At 34.9% G+C, this 9,396-nt stretch overlaps 1 protein-coding gene across 1 annotated transcript; it reads left to right on the top strand.

Annotated features, from left to right (window-relative positions):
- Nucleotides 1-4,572, top strand: LOC143596256 (putative galacturonosyltransferase 14). Its single transcript, XM_077075083.1, has 6 exons — nt 1-298; nt 1,449-1,504; nt 1,631-1,786; nt 1,857-2,447; nt 2,546-2,848; nt 3,664-4,572. Exons 1-6 carry the CDS (start codon nt 46-48, stop codon nt 3,943-3,945), a joined length of 1,641 nt encoding a protein of 546 aa, XP_076931198.1. The 5' UTR covers nt 1-45; the 3' UTR covers nt 3,946-4,572.
- The last annotated feature ends 4,824 nt before the right edge of the window (nt 4,573-9,396 follow it).

Genomic DNA, 9,396 nt, shown 5'->3' on the forward strand with positions numbered 1-9,396 from the left:
ATTGCTGTTGATTGTCGGTGGTGGTGTTATTATTAAGGGGTCATTATGCAGCTGCTTCATATCTCCTCACATAGTATGACAACAAGTATAACCATATCCACCAACAATAATAATATTAATAATAACAATGGAGGCAGCTTTACTTCTGAGGACTTAATGAAGATCAAAATCGCAGCTCGTCATATCTCCTACCGTACTATATTCCACACCATTCTCATTCTGGCTTTCTTGTTACCCTTTGTCTTTATTCTTACTGCCCTTGTTACTTTCGAAGGTGTCAACAACTGCTCATCTATTCGTATGCTACTAATATTAATAACTTATTAGGATTTAGATCTTTATAGATCTTTGTTTGCCAATCTGAATTAGGGTTCTTGTTGTTTTTTTATTAATGTTTTTGGAATGTGCAGACGGGTTTAGATCCATCTAAGCAAATTAATGACTGTGAACGAACCGAACGGACACGAACAAGGGCATGTTTGTGTTCGTTTGTTTGAGTTTAAATGAACATGAACACTTAATTAGAGAAATATCTGTGTTCGTGTTTGTTCTTTTAGTTAAACGAACACAGACTTGTTGTTTGTGTTCGTTCGTTCGTTTATTAAATGAACGAATGTAAACGAACTTCCCGTTTGACGGTTCACGAACAGTTCGCTGAATCTTCAGTTCCTTTACAGGCCTAACTGTCGTTTTACTTTTTTACTTGGCAAGAGAAAATAGTCTTATGGGTAGTATGAGAGGGAGAAAATGGCCGCATGGGTCATATGAGGGGTAAATCGTATGGCCCGTATGATATTTTCGACTTGACAAAGAAATGTTTGATCTGACCAGTGACAAAGTCATATGGTTTGCCTGACCTTTTTCGCCCTGTCGTATTGCCCAAATGATGTGTCAGTACATTTTTGTGGGTGGTGTTTGTATACAGCACCCTTTTACATCTTCAAGTTTACGCAGCTGATATATTCTCTGTTTGTTTTTATATTTCTGATGATTTGATTTTAAATATATGGTGAGAAATTTGTCAAAAAACATGGTGGATGATGCTCCAAAATTCCCGTTGTTTACAAACTTTTCTAGTGTTTACAACCATGTCAAATTCAGTTTAAGCCAGCCTGTATGTTTATATTCTACCATTGTAGGTGACAGACACAATGCCATGTTTTCACTTTCACATATTAATAAGAACTTCTTTGGTTTTTATTAAGTTTCTTTTGTGTTGCTGCTTAAACCTTTCTTGTTTAGTAAAGCACATGTCGATCTGTATCTCTTATTATGACAGTGATATATCTATCTTTATGCAACTCTTCTATTGATAGAATATGGAATGCCATCTCTTGTTTAGCAGGCTTTTGGCATTAATCTATTTACAAATGCCATATCTTTTTACTGATAATACTTCTAACGTTGCACGTGGCATACAGTCATTAACTAATTCTTCAATGTTTCAGATTGTTTAGGCAGGCGTTTGGGACCAAAACTTCTTGGGAGAGGTGATGATTCAGAGGTAAGATCACAAGTTGTTATCCGTAAAGACTTCGTTTTTCATTCCAAATTGCTGTTTCATGCTTAATTATGTCAAATGCTACTATATCTCTAGAACTTGAAACATTTTCATTTTTGGTGGCAACAGAGGTATCTTACAGATTTCTACACGGTCCTTAATCAAGTTCATTCTGAAGAAGTCCCAGATGATCTAAAGCTTCCTGATAACTTTCAACAACTCGTTTCAGAAATGAAAAACAACAAATACAACACCAAAACATTTGCTCTTATTTTAAAAGGAATGGTATGTGTTTTCTGACTTTTTTTTAACAGATTTACTTCGTAAAATATCTAATTTTGGGCTACCTTGACAGATGGAAAGATCTGAAAGAGAGATCAGAGAATCTAAATTTCAAGAACTTATGAACAAACACTTTGCAGCAACTTCAATTCCAAAAGGCATTCATTGTCTTTCATTGCGTTTAATCGATGAATATTCTTCAAACGCTCACGCAAGAAAACAATTACCTCCACCAGAATTACTCCCGCTTCTTTCCGATAACTCCTACCACCACTTTATTCTGTTCACCGACAACATTCTGGCAGCTTCAGTGGTGGTCTCGTCGGCTGTCCAGTCATCTCTCCGGCCTGAAAAGATTGTGTTTCATGTGATAACCGACAAGAAAACGTATGCAGGCATGCACTCATGGTTTGCATTGAATTCCATGTCACCGAGCATTGTGGAAGTCAAAGGTGTTCATCAGTTTGACTGGTTGACCCGAGATAATGTTCCTGTTCTTGAAGCTGTGGAAAATTATGATGGAGTTAGAAATTACTACCATGGGAATCATGTTGCGGGTGCCAATATTAATGTTATATCACCGAGATTATTTGCCTCCAAATTGCAGGCTCGAAGTCCCAAATACATATCATTGCTAAATCATCTTCGCATATATTTGCCAGAGGTAATAATACAACTTATTACGTAATATGCATATATGTTAGATTCATGCATAAATGCAGATTATGTTTAATACATTAGTTATTTTTAATTTTTTTGCAGCTCTTTCCAAACCTTGATAAGGTGGTTTTCTTAGATGATGATATTGTAATACAACGTGATTTGTCGCCACTTTGGGATATTGACCTCGGTGGTAAAGTCAACGGGGCAGTTGAAACCTGCAAAGGTGAAGACTCGTGGGTAATGGGTAAACGGTTCAAAATCTACTTTAATTTTTCTCACCCGCTTGTAGCAAAAAGTTTGGACCCTGAAGAATGTGCTTGGGCTTTTGGTATGAATATCTTTGACTTGCGCGCATGGAGAAAAACTAATATTAGAGACACGTATCATTCGTGGTTGAAAGAGGTAAGCGGATGCTAAATATAGATATTAGATTTCTAGTAATTCATAGTTAGGGTTTATATGTGTATTTAGGCTCGTATTAAGTTTCTCTAGGTTTTATTTCTGGTTTCATTTGTATTTAGGCTTGTAAACAAATTGAACAAATGCGAACGGAGCATGTTCGTGTTCATTCGATTAACTTCAGCCGAAGCTGCCAAACAAACGATCGAACACGAACAACTAAACGAACGGGGTGTTCTTGTTCGTGTTCGTCAAGAATATAAACGAACGGTTCGCAAACATAAACGAAGCATGTAACTGAATATAGATAAACCAACATAACTGAACTAAAGCCAATTAACAGTAATGTGAAGAGCAATGTGTTGGGCTTGAAAGGTTACTAAACTACACTAAGGTGTAATGGGCCAGAAAATTTTAAAACAAATTTATTAACGAATGAGCTTTAAAAAAGTAGCCTAACAACCATAAATGAAAGAACATAAACGAATTTAAATGAACGAACGTTCACGGATATAAATGAACAAACAAGATAAGATATGTGTTCATGTTCGTTCGTTTAACTAAATGAACATTTTTTTTGTTCTTGTTTGTTCGTTTATCAAGTAAATGTACATTAAACGAATTTACAGCCGAATGGTTCACGGGCTTTTCACTAAGCCTTCAGTTTGCTTACAGGCCTAGTTGAAATAACTAATAACAAGATTCAGTTAAAATGTAATCCATTACTTTTACACCAATATCTTTATTTGACTAATAATGACAAAAAAGATATATACAGTTACAATTATAATAAAGATTTTCAACTTTGTTGTTTGCAGAATCTAAAGTCAAATTTAACGTTATGGAAGCTTGGAACATTACCACCAGCTCTAATTGCATTTAGAGGTTATGTTCATCCAATCGACACGTCATGGCACATGTTGGGCCTGGGCTACCAGAACAACACCAGCATCGAGAGTGTAAAAAAGGCTGCAGTAATTCACTATAACGGTCAGTCAAAACCATGGCTAGAGATCGGGTTCGAGCATCTGCGTCCGTTTTGGTCAAAATACGTCAACTACTCAAATGAATTTGTGAAGAACTGCCACATATCGGAATAACAGTGATTGGTATACAAAGAATTTTGCATACATATATTTGACAGAGTGGCGGTGCAACTCTTGAGAAAGATGGACCCGCCATGGGTCCCACATTCTTTCGGTTTGTAACACAATCCTTTGTTTTTTCAGACAATATTTAGCCCTTCATATCAGGAGGGTATACTGTAATTGATAGGATGATGAAATAATAGGAATTTTAAGTTTGGGCCTGCCAGAAAGTATTTAAGATGAAGAAGACGAGTATTCTCGAATTTAGGCCCGGCCCAATTAGCATCAGAAAAGGATATGATTATTTGTTTTTCATATAAGTTTTCTTTATAATCATGTCAATTTGTAGAACCACAGATGGTTGAAATTTGTATGTCACAGAGAACATTATTTATTGGTTATAAGTGGGTACTTACTGGTCATGTATGAATATGATTCATGAGAAACATATAAATTGTGCAGTAAATTCTTTTTTGATCTGAGTTTTTATGGTACTGTTTCTTGCATTTATGATGAGAATCTTGATTTGTATACATGTCACCTTCGTGTAAGAGCATCTACAATGAGCGTTGTGTGACACGAGTATTGGCATGGCAAAATCCTTCATTGCATACCTTTGTTTATGGCCATTTATCTTTGGGTTAGGACAATATGAAATTTGATGTGATAGTATACTATGTTGATTTAAATGAAAGATCTTAAACCAATTTACTGATATTTATTTATGCAGTTTAGAGCGTTCTCAATTGGTTCTCTAAAAATATAATGACAAAAATATAAAAAAATATTATTTAATTAAACATAATAGAGAAAATACAATGATTTTTAATGTAATTATATGATATATATAGATATATGGTAGAAAATAAGTGTGAATGCTAAGCCCCCCATCATAGTTCACAAAGTTATTCAATGTATAAACTATTATAATACGTTAGATTTTACTAAAATAAATAATTTAGTTATGAACAATGTTCTCATAAACAAACCAGACAGGGAATGAATTGGTTGGATTGGAATCAAGAACTTATGAAACCATAATTAGTTTTTTTTTTAATATATGAAATGTCAATAGTAAAATAGTCTAACTTGATTATCATTAAATCCAAATAATCAAATATGTTGAGAATAATAGTTTCTATTACTTTTTTTTTTACTTTAGTTGTAAATCATTTAGTGTGATTTAGTTATAAAATGGTGAGTATCGTCCAAAATTTTACTTTTTTTTTTTGGTTTAATTAGAGTAAAAAATGCAAAAAGACGGTGTATCAAAATTAAGAAGTGTTCAAAGGTATTAACATTTGCTATCGAGCCTCTGGTTGGTGGTCAAGTGGCTTTCTCTTATGGGTTCCTTCCTGGAATGAACCTGGGTTCGCATCTTGAATCTTTGTAGCAACAAACTAATACAAAGCAAAATTCATCAATTTATTACACTAACAACTTCAAGTGCTTTTACTTTGTTCCATGTACAACAAAAAGGTTTAGTGACCAAATGATCATACCATCTCAAACAAGTATATTTGGTGACGGTTGCTGAAGTTTGTTAAACTTCCACAACTACAATTCTGTATACTTTCTGTTTTGAATCATTCTTTGGAAAGTTTTTTGTGATTGATTTATTACTAACCGAATTAAATGAAAAAAAAATAAAAAAACAAAGCACAACTCGGTTGCCACAGAGAGTGATCATTGTTTCTTGCACTAATTTGTCCCACATCGGAGGCTTAATGAAATCATAGTCAATTTATAAGACACGCTTTTCGATGTACAAACGCCATGCTTGGTAGCGCTTGCCTGTAACTCGAGTGAGGGTATTAAAGATGGTTGGATGCAACATCTTAGGTTGGTTGGTCCAGTCGGTGCGTTAGCTGGCTTAAGCGAAGGCTTGGGTAACATGGTTCCTAGAGGAGGAAAATTCCTCACTGTCGGTAACATGGTTCCTAGAGGAGGAAAATTCCTCGCTAATGACAGTGGGAGGATAACATGTCGGAGCTCCATCAGGATTGCATAACCGCCTGGAATGTTCCAATCGGACAACCATCTTTTTTTTATACAGATCTTAAACCAACATATACTTGTTCCTGCGCTGTTTTCCAGAAATCAATGTGTTTTGGTTAAAGAGTCAAAAATTCACAATGCTTGATTAATTACTTAAATTCACAAGGCTTGGGTCACATGGTTCCTAGAGGAGGAAAATTCCTCGCTAATGACAGTGGGAGGATAACATGTCGGAGCTCCATCAGGATCGCATAACCGCCTGGAATGTTCCAATCGGACAACCATCTTTTTTTTATACAGATCTTAAACCAACATATACTTGTTCCTGCGCTGTTTTCCAGAAATCAATGTGTTTTGGTTAAAGAGTCAAAAATTCACAATGCTTGATTAATTACTTAAATGTTTGATATTAGGCTGTCTGAACTGATTAATAATGTGCAACTGAGGTATGTAGGATTATTTGAAATGAAGTTTTCACATTAAATATGTATATGCAAAAAGCCAAATGGTATCATATATCAGTTTTCTTGAGGAACAATATCCTTATTGCTGTGATAAAAGAACATAATCAAACAATTTTCCTAGCTTCAGCGTATCCCTCTGTTCTTTTTTGGCGGTTAGAAGAAGCTGACATCTTTTCATTTGATTGCAAAACAATACCTACATGCTGATCACTTGGAAATCTGGTTCTTTGATTAAAGGAGAGAATCACGTATTCACGTTCTTGTCGATTGGGTTTGTCCCACATCGACTCAGAGATGAAACAAGTGTTAATTGAAATAGCAGAGACCGGTGATGATTACTGTCCCTTCGGGGACATCTGAAATGGTCCAATATTTTTTTAATCCTTTCGCATAGTTTCAATCTTCTTTTTTACTTCAATTTGTGGCATTTATAATCATCAAATGAAACTTGTGAGCTTTTAAGCTGTTTTAGAATTTGTGAGGTTATCCTTATGAATTTGGTCAGTTATTAGCTGCATTAGTTTAGGATCATGATGCTTTCGTACCATAAAAGTAGCAAATCTCATGATTTTATGCTCAGACTCTCCTTAAAATTGATGATATTTGGTTGTGTGCTACAGTGTTAACCTAAAATGTTATAATTGAAATGTTTTTATCAAGTAAACTTTAACTAGTTAAGAGCTTTTGAAGCTATCATGAGGGTTTCCTGTAAGTTTATTAGCCACAGTGACTCAAATATTGATGTTTTTGTGACCAAGAAATTAGTAGCATAAATGATATCATGCTATTGTTTTGATCCTTAAGACTAATATGTTTAAAAATTAGTTTTCTAGTCATATACAATGCATTAATTATGTAGAATCTATGTGTCTCAGACTCAGTTCATAGTTTATGACTAGAAATTTTGGAAGGTTCTGTTAGCTATGTTGTAAGCTATGATTGCCAGTTTTGTTTACTACTATGTTGTATAATGTTTGGTGGGAATATATTTTGCTTTAGTTCAGTTTCGTGTGTTCTTCATGCTTTATAAGCTCTTTGTTTTGGGAGATTGTAAGGGTTCGTAGTCATAATTCATTTGCTGAAAATTTAATCGTAAATACGGATTACAGAATACTTTATTATTATGCTTAGCGAGAGGCTGCCAAGTCGACTTGCAGTTGTGCTGGAAACTTTTAGTTAGTTCATTTTATGGTGGATAAATGATGGGTTGGATTACGGATCTCCAAGTTAAAACGCTTCAGGCGTGCTGATTGAAAAATTAACTGAAAAATTATGTGTTAACTATGATCACATAGTTATGACCGTATGTATCAGCTTTCCGTGTCCCCTAACCCGAATTGGCTTTCTTAACATTAAAATAACTTGTTAGAATTGGTCTGAGACCAATGCCTCAGATATCACCCTTGTATGCTCAAGTCAACGCACTGTTCATGGATCTAAACATTGTATATGTAATGAGTATATTATAAACATGATTTATGTGTATACTAGAGAGTAGGGATGAATATGCAGAAACACCCTTCCTCTAAAAGAATTTAGGTTTCCTTTTCATGAGCCATTAGGACACTTCGGCTTTACCTTAAAGGGGCTAATTATTCGTGGTCGATTTCTCGTGGGTTGATTCTTAGCTGGTCTAGGCTCAAGTTAAGGGTCATCTCTTCACTATGATTTTGATCATTAGACTATTATGTTAATAATTTAGTTTTTTAACCATATATAATGCTTTAGTTACGCGTAAAAACCTTAAGATTTTAAAAAGTGTTTGTTGGTCAAGTACAAGGTAAATAAAGATTAGTGGTTTGCTGATATTTATCCAAAAAATTAAACGAATCAAACAAACATATTACTCTAGAGAAAGTGGGATGAAGGTAAACAATTTCTCTATTCTATGAGATAGAGATGTTTTTACTTAGCACTGCGACTAAAATAAAAAACTTCTTTTAACGGGTACATTATAGTTATTCAGATAACATAAAATATGGCTACGGGAAATCAAAGTAACAACTATACAAACAGTACTAACAAACATTATTAGTAGACTAGTGCCAGTATGAAGAGGTAAATAACTATAGTATCAATATATATATATATATATGACAGCACACATCTAACACAGAGTGATAAATGTTTCTTTCATTAATATCCCACATCGGAAGATTAATGAAATCCTAGTCAATTTATAATACACGCTTTTCGAGGTATAATCACCGGGCTTGGTAGCGCTTGCCTGTAACTCAAGTGAGGGTATTAAAGATGGTTGGATGATGAACAGTCTCGGGTTGGTTGGTTCTGTTGGTGCGTTAGCTGGCTTGCCCGTTCCAAGTTGTGAGTTGGGTCATGTGGCTTGAGCGAAAGCTTGGGTCATGTGGTTCCTATAGTAGGGGGCACCGTGAAAGGCTGGTCTCACAGAGCATCAAAAACTCCTCGCTCATGACAGTGGGAGGATAACAAGTCAGGGCTCCATCGGGATCGCATAACCGCCTGGAGTGTTCCAAACGGACAACCATCTTTTTGATCTAATTTTTTTATATAGATCTTGATTAAACTAACATTTGACTGTCTGTCTGCAAGCTGTTTTCCAGACCACTAAAACACATTGATGAAATAGTCAAATGCTTACTGCTCTGCCATGTACCTAAAATGAATTCGTGACTTTATGGTATAATCAATCAATTTTGTTGAGAAACAATATCCTACTAACCTGCTGGAAGATAAACTATGAAGTCAGAGTTATAAATTTATTGTTGTGATAAAATAACATACTCAAAAAAATATTCTTACAGCTTCAGTGTATCCTTCTATTCTCCTTTTTTTTCCGGCGGTTAGAAGAAGCTGGCATCATTTCATTTGATTGCATAATCATCCGTACATGTTGATCACTTGGAAATCTGGTTCTTTGATTAAAAGAGTGAATCAAATTCTTGTTGGTTGGGTTCGTCCCACATCGACTCAGAGATGAAACTAGAGCTACTTGAAATAGTGGAGACTGGTGAGGTTTATT

This window comes from Bidens hawaiensis, unplaced genomic scaffold, assembly GCF_021521415.1.
Source record: "Bidens hawaiensis isolate Kalapana, Puna unplaced genomic scaffold, B.hawaiensis_p1.1 tig00001721_1, whole genome shotgun sequence".
NCBI lineage: Eukaryota > Viridiplantae > Streptophyta > Magnoliopsida > Asterales > Asteraceae > Bidens > Bidens hawaiensis.